The following is a 17647-nucleotide window of genomic DNA, read 5'->3' as shown; positions in this document are numbered from 1 at the left end:
CTAAGTACCATCCGTAGGAAGGAGAAATGTCAACAACTGCATGCTGGAAGAGAGGGACCCAATCAAACAGTAAGCGTCTCGCCTGGGATATCAACAATGCCTGATCTGATCTAGGTAAGATTTGTTTTCTTTCATGATTACTATTCTTCATAATATAATGATAATAATTATATACGACCAGCAAGCTTGATTTCACTGCAGAGAGTTGTCGTGTGACTCGTGACTTGTGTAGAATTGGGTGTTCAGCTGTTTACTTTATCCTCACCGTTTAGTATTTATTTACTTTACCCTCGCTGTTTGTTTAGTATTTGCCTCTCTAATATCTGAACGGATAACGTGTAGAATGGCAGCGTATATAGGTTATTTATAAAATTTTATATTAATGCCATATACTGTTATAGGTTATGCATAACACAACTTTGATAGCATATATTGTTATAGGTTATGAATAAATCTTTATATTGATAGCATATACGTAGTTATAGGTTATGAATAAAACTTTATATTGATGGCATATATTGCTAGGTTATGAATAAAACTTCATATTGATAGAATAGGCTACCATATCCTGGGACTTAGAAACAAGGCCTTACAATTCTAACCTCATTAGGGGTATTTTTATAATTTATGGACAAAACTTTGCACTGATGGCATACAGCTTACTATTATTTTTATAGTTAACATATACCAATTTTTATATGTTATGGAGACAACTTTATAAATTTCTATGAAAAAAGCTTTGCACTGAGCATATAGCACTGTTTTTATACAGGTAATGAAGAAAATTTTATACATTACGAAAAAAAAAAGCTTTGCACCGAGTACATACTTTCCTTTTATCGGTTATGAAGAAGACCATATAAATTTTTATGAAAAAAGCTTTGCACTGATAGCACATAAATGAATTTTTATAAGTTATGATAGCACATTAATGCAAATTTTAAGTAAAATACAGAAATCACATTTCTAATCACTTGATTACATATAGTATTGTAAATTTCAGGATATGTATATTTTTTATGTGATGAAATAGTTTTAGTGATAAAATCTATTATAGTTATAAATTCATTTGCAAATTTCACACGAAAATATAAATGCAAATTTTATGTAAAATACAGAAATCCAGATATCTTTCTATTCACTTGATTAAATTGTAAATTTCAGAGGATAATTCTTGTACAAGAAAATAATTTTAGTGCAAAAATCAGCCTTCTGTCATAGTTTCATAGTTATTATGTACATAATAAACAAATTTTTCTCTTAAGCTGTTTTCAGACAACTGAAACGAATTCGATGAAACTTTTACCAAGTGTAGTATAACTACTGTATATTTCCGTGTATATAAGACCTTTAAATCCTAAAATGCAGACCTAAAAATTGGGGGTTGTCTCAAGACCTGTCCACACTAGGAAACACTGTTTGCAAACAAATTTTACCGTATATTTGTTTCCCATCCAGAATGGAAAAATGGCAAATTTTCAAAGCCAATTTGTATTTTTCATAGCTACAAACCTGAGGATAATTTGTAATGCCTAGCTGGATCCAGTTAAATTGTCATGAAATGAATACAAGGAATTTTGTGAGATCTGGCAATGCGTGTGTATATCAGGTGAAGAGTGATCAAGGATCACGCAACTACACCACCGCGTCAAGTCTTTCCCAACTCGGGATGTCTTAGCAGACAGAGGGGCGGCTAAAGGTGGGCAGTACAATGTTAAGACCTCAGGTTTGTAGCTATGAAAAATATAAATTGACTTAGAAAATTTGTCATTTGTTCATACGCGAACAACCCTTCAATCTTAACCATAGGATAGACTTATACTTGGAGGGAGGTACGAGACATCCTAAACCGGCTGGGGGCCTACCCACCAGTCCAACTACAGAAGAAATAACTTTCATAGAGGGACTGAAGTCCATGAGAAACTAGATAAATTGATATCTAACCACCCAGACACTGAGCGATGTACAATGATATATGGGAGAATCATTGCACAGGGAACAAAAGAGAAACTTTGACTGTCCAATAACAAACTAACACACCAGGGTTTGTTAATCTCCCAACTCCCCCTTGCCAAGGAGTGAAGCATATGCTACCGAATAGAGGGTTGGTTATTTGTATACCAAGCGATCACACTATCAGTATGACTACCTTACTCACCTGTGTCAGACCAGTCCTGCGAATGTGTCTATTCCCGAAAGAAGAAGAGTACAAGAGAAAGAAAGACCAGCCAAGTCACTCATTCTCTCATCCACACAATCATCTTGGGTAAGATACAAAATTGCCCTGTTAAGGGCAATGATGGGTTACACAATCTGTTGGGCAGCCACCAGAGGACCCAGGGAAAACATGTCCACAGATCTGTGGGCAACATCCTTAAGATAGAAAGAGGTGAACGTGGACTGGCGTAACCAAGTATACCAGCGCTCAGCACACTATGTACAGCCAAGTTCTTTTCGAAAGCCAGACAGGGACCAATACCCCTAACGTTCATGGACTCTATCCTGCACAGACATGGCGGCGGAATCATCAAGAGTCAAGTATGCCTGTCTGATGGCTTCCTGTATTCGACACCTCTTTCTTTGTATGTCATGTGCTAACAAAGTCTGCGGCAGCCTGGCCTCAGGTACCTTGTCCTTTTAATATCGCCACGCAGGGCCCGGACAGGACACAACAAAAGCTCTTGAGCATCACCACCCACAAAGTCATTCAGTGAAGGAATGGAAAAGGAAGTGAACCTATCATTGTGCACAGAGGGATTTTAGGTCTTGGCCACGAATTCCAGGACAAATTAGAAGGACACCGACCCCCAACCCCTGGTGTGCTTCACATCATAGCTCAGACCATGGAGCTCTCCCACTCTCTTCTAAGATGCCAAGGCCAGGAGGAAAACCGTCTTGAACATCAAGTTCCTGTCAGATGAGTGATGCAAAGGCTCATATGGACCCTTAGTGAAGCTTCCCAGAACCAAGGAAACATCCCACATCGGAGAATTGAGCTCCCTAGGAGAACTCAATTGCTCAAACCCTTTAACTAGCAAGTTAAGTTCCCAGGACAAGATGTCGATACCTCTAAGGCATAACACTAAACTCAGAACTGCCCTGTAGTCTCTAATGGCAGAAACAGACAAACGTTTCTCATCTCTGGGGAAGGTTAAAAAGCCTGCTATGTGCTGAATAGAGGTTCCGAGTGGAGAAAATACCTGTTTACGACACCAATCAAAGTAGATCACCCATTTGCCTTGGTAAAACTGCAGAGGTTGACTTTCTGAGACTGCAGGACATATGCCCTGCTGTTCTCTGAGAAAAGCCTCTCGCTCGGAGGAGATACTTGATAGCCTCCAACAGTGAAGAGAAAGGGATTCTACTGACTGGTGGAACCTTTCTGCATGCGGCTAACACAGGAGATGCCGCCAAGGGGGAATTTCCCTCAGAACCTCCAACAACAATGTCAGCAGATCTGGAAACCGTTCCGTCTGAGGCCACAGAGGGGCTACTAAAATCCTCCTGAGACCCTGCGAACTCATCAGCCTGTTCAGAACTTGATGGATCAAACGAAACGGAGGAAAAGCATACACCTGCAGGTTGTCCCAGGGATGTTGGAACGCATCCTCCGCTAACGCTGAAGGATCTGGAACCACTGAACAGAATATCTCCAGTTTCCTGTTGAACCGAGTCGCAAAAAGGTCCAGCATGGGTCTTCCCCAACACTTAGAAGAGCTTGTCTGCTACTACCTGATGAAGGGACCACTCTGTGCTCAGGATCTGATCCCGAATTGCTGACCGCCAACTGGTAAACCTTGATGGTCAAGGCATGAAGTTGACACGAAACCAGGCCTCCCTGCTTGTTCACATTGGCGACCACCGTGGTGTTGTCCGACACGAGAACGACAATGACCCTCTACTTTCTCTCGAAACTCCTTCAGACCCAGGAAGTTGCCTTCAACTCCAAGACGTTGATATACTGCTGTTTGTCCTCCAAGCTCTAAACGCCTGAGGCAATGAGACCGCCTAAATAAGCCCCCCAAACTGCGAGGGAGGCATCTGAAAACAGAAGTCTGGTGGGAGAGAATGCAGAGGGACACCCCTTCAAAAGATTTCGGTCATCCAACCGCCAAAAAAGGTCTTCTCTCACTTTCAGAGACAGAGGAACCTTTAACAGGGGTGAGTCCCCTGATGGAGACAAGAGTTCCCCCAGTCTCCATTGTAGAGACTGAAGATGAAGACACCCATGAGGGACCAGCTTCTCCAGGGAAAACAAAATTCCCAGAAGAACCTGCCACTGATGAGTTGACTGATGTGGTTCTGATAGGAAGTCGCGCACCACCACTCGCAAATTCTCCAACCTCTGATCTGACGGGAAAACTCTTGCAACCGCCATATTGATGTCCATGCCCAGGTAGAGAATCCTTTGACTGGGTACGAGGTTTGACTTTTCCTGGTTGACCACGATGACCACTTCCAGACAAAACCGAAGCAGATGATCTCTGTCCTGCAGCAGCTTTTCCCTGGAACCTGCCAAGACCAACCAATTATCGAGGTACCTCAGCAAACAGATCCCCTGAGCATGGGCCCAACTTGAGACGAGAGAGAAGACCCTTGTGATTACTTGAGGGGCAGTGGTCAGCCCGAAAAACAGGACTTTGAACTCGAAGACCTTGACTCTGAGAGAGAAGCGAAGGAACTTCCTGGACGTTGGGTGAATAGGGATCTGAAAGTATGCATCCCTCAAGTCTATCGACAGCATGAAGTCGCCTTCCCTCATAGCTGCCAACACTGAGCGCGGGTCTCCATCTTGAACCTTGTCTTCTTGATGAAATGATTCAAGGTGGATAAGTCGATTACGGTCTCCAACCTCCTCTATTGCATCCCTGTCAAGCATCTTCTCACTTCCTCCTGGAGAGCCAAGAACTTCAGAGAATCTGGAGGATACACCCTCCTGAGCTGCGGCTTGTCCGAGAGAGGAGTAGAGAAGTTGAATGGCAGTAGATACCCCACCTGAAGGACATCTACCACCCACTTCTCCACCCCATAACTCTGCCACTTGGCCCAATGGCCCGCCAGGCACCCCCCAACCGTGGCACAGGAGAGGGAGAGGCGCCTAACCTACCAACGACCCCTTTACCTCTGCCCCTTGGGGCTCTTCTTGGCTTAAAGGAACAGGAGAACTGGTCCTCTGACCTAGGCTGGGACAAACGGGGAGGCCCTGCCGAAACGGAACTCCTTGACGGCCTACCAGGCGACGATCTTTGTGAATGCTGCTGGGCAGGGAGAGGAAGAGGAGCCGGACGTCTCCAAGGACGAGAGACTGATTTAGACAGCCTGGTGCACTAATCTGACCATCTGACCTTGGTGTCAGCCTGGTGCCGGTCTATTGCTTTCTCCAGCTCGGTCCGAGGGAACAGAAATTGTGACTCCTACAGATCTCCATTCCTCAATGCCAGCAAGGACTCTGGGTCAAATGATTTTCCCATCCTGGATAAAGCCGCGTCTCTTCTAATCAGGAGAACGTTAGCCTATAAATTAACACTGAGGTGAGCCAGATACAAAAACGCCTTGCCTCCGGACTGCAACAAACTGGCAAAAGAGGAAACACTCACCAACCCCTCTGGGTACCTGTCAGAAGCTATCTTGGCAATGACTGTAGTCCAAAAGTCCAGTCAAGAAACCATCTGCAACATGGAGGCTCCCGTAGACTCCAACGGTGAGGCATCCTATGGAGACAAGGATGGAGCCACTGACCTCATCTGTTCCAAAGTCAGCCCTAGCTTCAGACGAATGACGTCCGGGTTAAGATGACGCGACATCAAAAAAGCAGAGTTCGTAGAATAGTACTTCCTATGCCTCGTGAGAGGCAGGGGTAGCAGCTTGGCAGAGCCCCTAGGGCAAAGAGAACCGTCCCGACCTGAAACAGAGGGGTTAACCTTATACAAGACTGACTGAACATGCCCTGACAAGGGAAGTTGAAAAGATGACTTGGGATCCTGCGTAGCTCACAGCAAGGCTTCCAAGTAGGAAGGAGTTAAGACGACCAAGCCTTACTGATTTAAATTAACGGAAGATCCAGCAGCCAACCAGCCCGAAACACCAACTATCCTTGTCTGGGCTAGATCCAAGCGCCAATTCCCACGATGAACCAACCACAACACTAAGGACATCACCACGCCCTCTCCCAACAGATGACTCTCTAACATGGCCGAGAACAGGCACGGGTGTGGCAGGTGTATGAACATGTGTCGGTGAGGAATCCTGAACACTCAAGATAGAATGAGAATCCCTCAGAGTTGAACTCCTGGAAGTACCAGGGAGAGGGCAGGCACTCTTGCTGCACCAACTCTGTGCTCACAACCTTCGACCTCTTAGACAGGCGCCTTCAGATCCTTAAGGTGATGAATAGGCCCTGGAGAAGGAGAAGTGGGAGCACCTGCAACGTGCACGAATGAGGGAGGTTGCAGTACGCTCGTGACTCGATGCAGAGGATGAAGCAGCCATTGCAGATCGCACAGAGGAAGATACACTAACACTCTTCGAAACACCAACACTCTCAGAAACACGGGCATGCTGCTCCTCACTCGCAGATGAAGAAAGGGCAAGGTTCTTAGCCTTCCAATGCTTGATATGCCGACACGGCGGAGATGGGGGAGAAGGAGAGGAAGACAGCACTGGCTCATTACACAATCTCTTCGCAGGTGGTGGGGGGGATGCAACACGCTTGCTTCCAGTCCTCCCAGCCGACATGGCAGCCAACTTATCTTCTAAAACAAGAGTCCAATCTCTTAAGAACAGCCTGGCATAAAGCCTCAGACGGATCAGCAAGAGAAGGGTCTGAAGACATGGAAGGGAGATGCAGAGAACTGGATGGCAGAGATGATGTCACAGCAGCAAATGATGACGACACAGATGAGCAAGGCAGCGCAATGGAGACGACTGGGAGTGACATCATTGATGTAAGTGATGTCATAAGCGGCAATGACGTCACGGCTTCCCCTCAATCCAAATGGGAAGCAGACGCCACTGGCGGAGGGATACAAAATGACTGACCGTATGACATCACTAGTGGGGCTGACGCCACGCTTTCCCGACTCGAAACAGCAGCAATCGTCACTGGTGGAGCAATACAAAATGGCTGACCTCGGCTACCCACGAAGACAAGGCCAGGAGGAGGGGGGAGGGCCTGGACAGCACCAGGAGGGGTAGCGAGCATCCATGAAGTGTGTCAGCAAACCCTCTAAGGACAGTGGACCCCATAGCCCAAGCACCACCATTTTGGATGCCTCCGATTCTGAAATAAAAAATGATGAAAAAGCCTCCTCCCTCTCAGGAATCAAATTCACTCCTGAAGAAGAAGGGGCGACATTACATAAATCAGCCTGAGAGCCTCCGGACACTTCCAACAACAAATCGATGGAAGAAAAGGAAGGCGACAAAGGCACAACACTAGTAAGGTGTGACAACAGCAGGAGACGAAGCATCGGGAAGAGGATAAGAAAAACCCTCCCACGAAGGAAGAGTAGAAACCCTACGATGCTCCCTCTTACTATAAAATAACCTCCACTGCTCTCTAGGCCATGCACGGCATTCCGTGCAGGGATTCGTTATTGTACAAACGTTAGAGCAACACCTACTACAAAAGACGTGGGAGTCGGTTGCAGCCGAAGCCAAAAAACGAGAACAAGGAAAACCTGGAGTTCTGGGGAACACATGTTGACGAGGCCGAGATGGAGCAGAAGCCATAATACCAGCACGCACACACACACACACACACACACACACACTAAACCACAAGCGAAACGGGCAATGGACTGGGTAAAGGCAGAGAGAGGTCAACCACAACTCTTGCCCAGGCGGTTAAGAAAAGACTGTCGCGGTGGCGTACGTGTGTGGTCCTTGACCACTCTTCACCTGATATACGCAGATCTCACAAGATTCCTTGCTTTCATCTGCGATTTAACTGGATCCAGCTAGGTGCTAGAAATGATCCTAATGTTAAGACCAAAGGTTTGTTCGCTTATGAACAACATTTAGTGTTTCTGTGTATATGTATATATACACAAAGTATGTGTATGTTTATATATACATACATATGTATACATGCATATATATATACTATATACACATATATATTATATGTATATGTTTATAAATATAATTTATCTATGTATGCGTGTATATACAGGGTGTAACACGAGTTTACACAAATATTGTGGGAAATGAAAGAAAAAGTTATTCTAAGCAGAAAATATTTTGTGAACATATTTAGACTTCGTTGGCGAGGGAAATTTTTTAAAATAACCGTTATCTATCTATCGCTGCTTTCATCTGATAGAAGGTGGTAAAGGGAGCTTGATGCATCCTGGGATGTTAGGGGGAGCACAGAGAAGGAAGATGGAGTGAATAGGCCAATGTGAATAAATTACCTCCCAATCATATGTATTACTTAAGATTTTGAAGAAAAACTGCATGCATAATTGAATATCTGTTGCTCCCTATAAATGGTATTTACCGGACACCGATAAAAAAAAAAGGGACAAGAAAACATGCCTAATTGAATCTCCCCACCATCAAAGGTAGGGTTTTTCTTTCTCTTACCCCTCCTCGAGTACATTAAAATAGCCATGTAGGAGTACAGAGGCTACTGCACTGACAAGCATCCTGACGACAACCGAGGTCTGGACAGGAAACATTGTTTGCAACCAATGTTTCCTAGTGTGGACAGGCCTTTATACTACAATTCTAAAAATCAAATCTTGGCCTTGGTGCTATAGCCTAACCACCAACATACATGAAGATTCACTTTATGAAATATCCTGAAAATAAAGGTAATAAAACCATTTTTACCTTATACAGGTAGTCCCCAGGTTACGACGGGTTCGGCTTATGACGGTCCGAGGTTAAGGCGCTTTTCAATTATATTCATCAGAAATTATTTCCAGGGTTATGACGCATGTTCCAGGGTTACGACGCCTACAATGCTGATCTGGCAGAAGAAATATGACACCCAAAATGCAAAATAATCAATATTTGAAGGTTTTTTTTTTTGATGAAAAATGCAATGAGAATGCAGTTTACATAGTTTTCAATGCACCCAAAGTATTAAAAGTAAGGTTTTCTTAGGATTTTTTATGATGTTCCGGCTTACGACGATTTTTGGGTTACAACGCGTCTCAAGAACGGAACCCCCGTCGTAACCCGGGGACTGCCTGTATATGGCATATCTTCATAACAAATAATAATTCTAAATCAGTGAAACAAACTTTTATCTATGCAATCCCAGCTGAGAAAATGTAAACATGGAGTTACGGTTGTCTCACAACTACTTTTATCTTTCGGTAACCTTTTAGAAATTTAAATGGTGCTGTAATTACGGTAGTAATTACAATTAGGATAACATAATATTCATTTTTCATTAAAAGTTTCTCATACATATCACAAGATTGATCACATGTGCCACAATCATGGTGGCACAGTCTGGTTCTGGCGAGTCGACTTCGGCTTCGTCGTCAATATCATACACATCATCTTTGGTACCATCCAGGGCATTTTTTAAATGATTTTATGATACTACTTTCACGTTCCCCCTTGCTTTTATAACAAAAATGCAGCGAACATAAAGTGAGGCAGCACGCAAAACTGTTTGTAACTGTTTAGAACAATTCAGTCATATGAACGACAATTGTATACAATAATTATCGTTCATTATTGTATTGTTATTAGCAGTTGTTTTGACAGTGGCGATCAAATGTAAACAAAACAATGGTTTCCCTTTTAGGCAACGTACGTATGTATTTGAATCACCACAAGAGATAGGTAGAAAAGTTCCTAAACAAGATCAAGGTAAACTATCAGAAAACATCAAAAACTTAATAAAAAAAACGATTAGAAATGAGGTTTAAAATCCAAGATAGATAAAATAGAATTAGCAGAACTATCCAAAACAATAAACAAACTAAAAACCCCAAGACATTCATAAACACAATCAAACCAAAATTGAGGAACACTAAATAAGGGAAGAAGCATCAAATTGACAAAAAGAAGACTTAGAACAGGGTGCCAACAGATATTTGCTTTAAAGGATGAAAATGGAAATATCAATAAAAGAGATGGAGTTATAAAAATTGCTGATGATTTCTATACAATGCTGTACAATAGTGATATAAGAAATAAATTTGTCAATAGAAATAATGAAACACCTGATCCGGTACCAAAAGTAACAGTAGAAGTAAAGAAAGCATTAAAAGGCATGAAAATAAACAAAGCAGCAGGAGAAGACAGCCTAATAATTGATTTAATAATAGATGGAGGAGATTTCATAATAGTAAAACTCATTGAACTTTACACAAAATGTTTGCAAGAATGCTCTACACCTACAGCTTGGGAAAATTTTATTATATAGTAATTCACAAAGAGGGAGACACAAAAGACCTGAAAAATTACTGCCCAATAAGTTTTCTCTCAGTAATATATAAAATATTTACAAAGATCATATTAGGCCAAATAGAAAGACAGCTAGGCTTTAATCAACCTAGAGAGCAAGCAGGTTTTAGAAGCAGGTATTCAACAACTGACCAAATCCATGTAATTAACCAGCTAAAGGAAAAATCAACAGAGTATGACACATCACTACGTATGGCATTTATAGACTATGACAAAGTTTTTGATTCTGTCAGAACTTCAGCATTAATGAAAGCCTTTCAAAAGCAAGGAATAGATGAATCTTATGTTAGAACACTTGAAGATATCTATAGGGGTAGCACAGCAATCCTAAAACTACATAAAGATAGTGAGAAATTTCCGATTGAGAAAGGAGTTAGACAGGGAGACCCCATCTCTCCTGAATTATTCACAGCATGCCTAGAAGTTTTTAAGAATTTAGATTGGAAAAATATAGGAATTAGCATTAATGGGGAATACCTTAACAACTTAAGATTTGCAGACGACACTTAAGATTTGCAGACGACATAGTTCTATTAAAAAAATCAGGGAAGGAACTGCAAAAGATGATAGAAGAATTTAATAGAGAAAGCAGAAATGTAGGACTGAAAATGAACATGAGTAAAATTAAGATAATGTTCAATGAAAATGCTGAGACAACAAATAAGGGTTATGGACGAACCTCTAGAGATTGTTAATGAATATACATACCGTGGTCCCCCAGTAATTGCGGGGGATGCGTACCAGACCCCACTGTGAATAGTTAGAACCCGCGAATGTTTGGAACCCCTATAAAAATGCTAAAAACAGGCTAAAGAAATGGACGTGGGCAGGACATATAGAGAATTTCAGATAATAGATGGACAAAAAGAATAAGAGAATGGGTCCCTAGAGATTGCAAACGAAGCAGGGGATGGAAGAGAAACAATGGATTGATAAGCTAAGAAAATTTGTGGGTACAGACTGGCATAGACAGACCATTAACAGAAGGGAGTGGTAGGACATGTCTGATGCCTTTGTCCTGCAGTGGACTGACAACGGCTAATGATGATGATGATGTATGTAAAACATGATACATATAGAATTGGCATTGTTAAACCCAGCTTTCATAATTTATGAAAGGAATGTATCTCTGAATTAAGTTCCATTTGGCAGCTAAAGACTGTGATGATATTGGTAAAACACAATCAGCTGATTATTTTAAGATGTAAACAAAACCAGAATGGAAATGGCACATCATCGCTCTGTTTATATATTGTAATATGTACAATAATACATGCAATATGTTAACAGTAAAACAAGTTTTATTAAAATTATCATTATTCTGTCTGTCTGTCTGTCTGTCTGTCATCGACTATAATACTAATGATACTCCTCCATCCTCCAATAAAAAATTCCAGTTTTTAGAATACTGGATGAAGCGATTATTTTAAAAGTGTACTGACATACACAACTTAATTGAGAAACAGCAGATTGCTGATGTCATTTACTGGAACTATTGAGCGTTTACCAAGAGCTCCGTTAAAATTGTCAAGTTGTTAAACCCTGCCAATTCTCAATGGTGGCTTCCAAAAGTAAAAATAAAATACAGTTTTGTTCATCCCTCATGCAATGGAGATCTCACGAAAGAATACTATAGTAGATTCACATCACCCGTGCATATGATGTCTAGGCCCATCCCTTATGACGCTCCTGATTGGCTGTTGATAAGCCAATCACTGGGATGGAAACTCTCAGTCTCTCTCGAGAGTTCACATAGGCAGGATGTATGTTCCACCTCTCCTGAGGGATACATTGAGAGATTGAGAGTTTCCAGCTCTGTGACTAGCTTATCAACAGCCAATTAGGGGTGTCGTAAGGGACTGGCCAAGCGGAAGTAATGTTCGGAACTGGAGAAATCTCATCTAATGCTTATATAATGAAATAATTTGTGCACTTTTTCTCTCAAACTTCACTAATTTATAATGAAAGGTATCTCTGAATTATATCCCTTCTAACAAATAATGGCAATGAAGATATCGACAAGAATCAAATCAGTGGAGATTTTGAGAATGTAAACAATATCAAATGCAAATGATGTACATGACAATGTTTATATTTTGTAATAGAGAAACAATATGATAATAGTAATACTGTAATTGGATACAACAAGCAAAACCACCTTTATTTAAGCATCATTATTATAAATATAGGTGTACTGTTCAATTTTTGTAAATAATCACTTTTCTCCAAAAAATCTTTCGGTTTTGTAATTTAGAAGTTGTCCTATACTACAGATATGAGATAAAGTCATGAAAATTTGCAATGATTTTTGACCTCGCCTTATCTAAAGGTCGTCTTATACATGGAAATATATGGTACAGGCGGCCCACGGTTAACGGTGCAATCGCTCAACGGCGAATCGGTTTTACGCCTGTCGTCAAAAATATTCATTAAAAAAATAAGGCATCTTAAGGTATTTTTACGGCACAATTTTCAGTTAACAGCTCTGCTAGTGCCGTTGTCTAATGAGTTCATACATTTGTAGAAATGCCGTTCAGACCCTAGAGGTTACGCAAATTATATTAACAAATTTTATGGAGAGTTATTACATACGTATTAGGGTAAAATATATGCCTCTGACGCTGTTCTATGCCGAAAATATCAAGTTACATAATTGCAAATTATGGATGTGTCGATTTATAAATGTTCATGCTTTTATGTTTAAAATGTGTATAAAAATATATTACGTAAAGGGTACTTTTATTTTTGCACAGAAATATGATACGAAGGCAGCTTTTGAAACTGCCCTTCACGTTGTCAAATGCGATGTTTTTTCATGTTCTTTCTTGTGAGCCGCCGCCTGACGCACTTCCGAAAATCTCGAGCTAAAAAAAGGTGCAAATTAGCGATCGATGTGTCGATTTTATAAATGTTCATACTTTTATGATAAAATGTGTATGAAAATGTATTACGTATAGGGTATTTTTATTTCTGTGCAGAAATATGATAAAAAGGCAGATTTTGTAACTGCCCTTCACGTTATCAAATACGATATTTTTTCATGTTCGTTCTTGTAAGCCGCCGCCGCCTGCCGCTCTTCCGAAAATATAGAGTTAAAAAGTGTGCAAATTTAGCTATCGATGTGTCGATTTTTTAAATGTTTATGCTTTTATGTTTAAAATGTGTATGAAAATATATTACGTATAGGGTATTTTTATTTTTATACATAAATATGATACAAATTTAGGCGGCCTTTGTAAATACGCTCCACATTGTCAGGGGATGTTTTTTCTTGTTAGTTCTTGTCCGCCACTGTTCCGAAAAATGCATGGTGTTATTTTATTAATTATGCATCTTTTCCATAAATCCTTTAAAAAGTTATACATTACTTCACTGTATCCAATAATATTGTATTTATTCTCATATTATTTTATTATAAAAATACTACGGCACATCTAAACCAGTATTCCGCGGAAGCGGACAATGTGGTTTGAAATCACCTGATGGCGAATACGAGTTTGTTTCGCTATAACGCAATTCTGAGCGAATTCTCTTGCTTCTGGTTAGCATAAACGAATATCTAGATAACTTGACTTATATGAGACAAGGTTATTTTTCCTTATACAACATGTTTTTAGGTGAAAATATGAATTGAATATGTCTCGTTGTGAATGTGAACTACTTTTTTTTTCCGTTAACAGATTACATTGAGGCCATGTTTATTGCGTAAAAAAATTATGTGATTCCGTTCACAATTCTCCTTTGTATCATCGTAATACGAACTTTACATTATTTATCTTATATCGGCGTGAAACCAACAGTAAAATGTTTTCTTTCAAGCACAGTAGTTTTGATTAAAATGATTTTATCTCAATTTTATCTATGGTTGTGTTTGATGGCATACGTTTAAAGGAGTTTTATCCTTGTTGCCGATGTACGATAATAGTCATTAGCAGCTAGAACAGTTTTCTCAGCTTCAGTTATAACTAGGTTTAAATTTAACAATATATTTCCCGATTGATCTTTGATCTATAGCAAATAAAGTTATTACATTAAGATATCTCAGTTCTATTCTATACATAACGCCATTTACAACAACAACGGTAATAGTATACTATAGTACAATGTTTGAAATACAAGCCAAATGGATGTTATCCAATTCGGTTGTACTTAGAAGAAAAAAAAAAAAAAAAAAAAAAAAAAAAAAGTCTTTTCTCGTTCGGTTGTTCATGGCTGTACACATTCACACAACGAGTATAATGTTAAAACCATACTTTCATCATTCTCCTTTGCTGTTATTGAACTTATGTAACTAGAAGATGGATTAAGTTAAGCTATTGTAATTTGGTCTCTCATAAAATCGGACTATCGTAAGACGAATTATCATAATAAAACACTACAGCTACCTGTACACTGTATAAACCTTATTATATCTTTACATACTCTAGGCACCCAAAGGATTAAAGCTAGGCTTTTTTCACTTTACAGTATTTATAATGCTATAATGTACTGTACAGTACTACTGTACAGTAAATTCTATAGTACTATACTGCATAAATATAATTTTACTTATTGGGCCATTGTGGGATTAAGGCGCCTTTGACTGGTCTAGTTTCGAAAGGTGTGCGGCAGCCGTAGGCTTTAAAATCGCTTAGCGTCGAAAATCACTTAGCGTCAGCGGCCAGGAACAGAACCCCTGCCACTAACCAAGGGCCGCCTATATATATCTTTATTATCAAAGAGGGAAATTCATTTTTGAATGAAACTTTTTTTTTTATTATTTTCGAAAAGTGACGTCATGATCTGTTTTACATGCAAAAAAAAGTTAACTTACAAGTTACATTTCTAAATTTCCTTCATTGAAATGTTTCATTATTATCTGAAGAATAAATGGTAAAAATTTGAAGCAAATCCCTTCAATCATGAGGTGGCTATAAGCACTTACTACTTTATAATGGGGCCTCACAGTCAGCACTCTCCTTAGGGTATATTTGATGTAGGATGATACTTTAAGTATACATTTGGTATTTGAAATTTCAAGATAGGCAGTTATAAGCATTTTATAGAGGGGGTGGTGAACTATTCATTGGGGGTGGGGGGTCTGATACGCATCCCCCGAATATAGGGGTCGACTGTAAATATTTGTACATATATTATGTATAGAGAAAGGAAGAGATAAAGGAAGGAGATAGCCTAGGCTACCCACAAATACCTGTGTTTTTAAAATGTAGGCTGAGCTTTGGGGATTTTGTTTTTTCAATGAAAAATTAGTAGTACTGACTAATTCAAAGATTTTGTTTGAAAATTTTGAAAAGCAGGTATTGATTGAGCAAAGAAAAGCAAAATAAAAAATCAGTCAATATTTATTGTTATTGCATTTCTTACACAGGATAGTGGTTGTTTCGTTTATGTTTCACTTATACAGCTGTGTGTTGTGCAAGTTAGGTTGCATTAGTTTTATAAGGGAGGGGCTGACAGGTCTGATCAACATATGCAACATAAAATTTTAGTCAAAGGAAAGAGAAATGATACCACATTATATGCTGTTTTGTTATACAGGTGGTCTTGACCTGGCATCTTTTGGGGAGCTGAATATAAAGAAAAGGCATGCAGATTAATTTTGCAACCATACTTTGCCAAATAAGCAGTTGCAAAAATTATTTTTGAGATGGTAAAATAGGGCTGCACAGGCTCGACCAGTGTTTCCAAAGAAACACACAAGGAAGAGCTAACCAAAATGCTTGCAAATACCCAGGTGAAGACCAGAAATATGCAGACAGTAGGTTGTGAGGTTGTGATGGTTCAACTAAGTATACTTTCAGGAAAGCGCAGGAGAAAGTGTCTACCCCACTACCTACATGTGGTAGCCAAGGCAACCCATGCGGGTAAGCTCACCAAGTCCCATGTCAGCCCGGCCAGAAGTTAGCTAATCACCCATAGGTGTTCAAGAGCTCCTGAGCACCCAACCCTAACACAAAACTGGAAAGAACATTCGTATGAAGCACTATGGGACGTCTTGCAAGTGGTTTTCCTCCTAGAATAAAGCTTGAAGCAAATTTTATTTGGAGAAGGAAATGAGGGAGGAAGGAGGAGGAGGAGGAGGAAGGAGGAGGAGGAGTAGGAGGAGGAGGAGGAGGAGGAGGAGGAGGAGGAGGAGGAGGAGGAGGAGGACGGCAGGCAGCAAGCAGCAGCCAGCAGCAGCAGCAGCAGCAGCTCAACACAGAAGTAGTGGTGGAAGACCAGCACTTGTGATCCTTCTACTCCTTTGCAAGGTCTTCTTTTCTTCTTCTCAAGAAGTTGCAGTGGTCAGTGCTCTGAACCATCTTCCATGAAGACTGCCACTGGAAAATCAACAGATGTAACAAAGGACATAGTAAGGTCTGTAGCAGCAGCAGACTTAGCAGTTGAAGTCATAAAGTAGGTGTAATATTGCCAAATTCTCACCCATGAGGTGGTGTGCTCAAAGATTAAGAAGGAAGGTCTTAAGCAGTAAGGGGGAGAGGTAGGCTAACACTTTAAGGATACCTCCTCTACCAAAAACTTCCAATATGTAGCCGTAAATTCTTCCCAACAATAGTAGCTGCTGAATCCAAAAGGAAAGTAAGTATTTAACAGTAGGGATCTACTAACCAACACCTTTTACATCTATGAAAATGACTAATAAGGTTTTTCTCAGAAACTAAAAACCTAAACCAATGCCGCAAGCTCTTCTCAGCAGTCTGGAGGTGCACACAAAGACACCCATAAATGATGACAGCCAAAAACAAAGTGCTTAGGGATGTGTGAGTGAGCAGTATTCCAACAATCACCCTTTTATAACCACTAGTTAAATACCTTGTTATCAAATTCAATAAATCTAGCTCAAGTTGAAGAATACTTCTATATGAAAGTACGTAAATGATTTAGATTTTCGTAGGAAAATATCTGGCTCTTCCTCTAGTATAATATATTATACTAGAAACCTCCTGACAATGAAAATTTGTAAAATGATCAGCCAGTATTACTAAATATCATCACTGCATATACTATATTACAAAGAATTATCAACTTACCTTTTTCTCCTTAACATAGTCAAGAGCTGCATTCATTGACGATTTGGCCCTGTCAGGATTCCTTCTATCGATGAACCTTGTTCCACAAAGCCATGCAGTCAATCCAAAAGGCATTGCATAAAACAGCTCCTTCTTTGCAATGGCTGTGATCTTGTGGAACATGGGCCACATGTACACCATACCTA

At 40.2% G+C, this 17647-nt stretch overlaps 1 protein-coding gene across 4 annotated transcripts in view; it reads right to left on the bottom strand.

Moving 5' to 3' along the window:
• The window catches only part of LOC135205598 (1-acyl-sn-glycerol-3-phosphate acyltransferase alpha-like), a 173796-nt gene that overhangs the window by 61322 nt on the left and 94827 nt on the right, over positions 1–17647 (bottom strand). For all 4 annotated transcript variants that reach the window (XM_064236369.1, XM_064236371.1, XM_064236370.1 and 1 more), the window contains exon 3: positions 17463–17644. In XM_064236369.1, coding sequence (XP_064092439.1) covers positions 17463–17644 — 182 coding nt within the window. The remainder of the gene's footprint in view (positions 1–17462; positions 17645–17647) is intronic.

The sequence above is a fragment of the Macrobrachium nipponense genome, chromosome 24, assembly GCF_015104395.2.
Source record: "Macrobrachium nipponense isolate FS-2020 chromosome 24, ASM1510439v2, whole genome shotgun sequence".
NCBI lineage: Eukaryota > Metazoa > Arthropoda > Malacostraca > Decapoda > Palaemonidae > Macrobrachium > Macrobrachium nipponense.
Note: the sequence above shows the minus strand (reverse complement) of the source record. Positions and strands in the feature narration are given on the sequence as shown.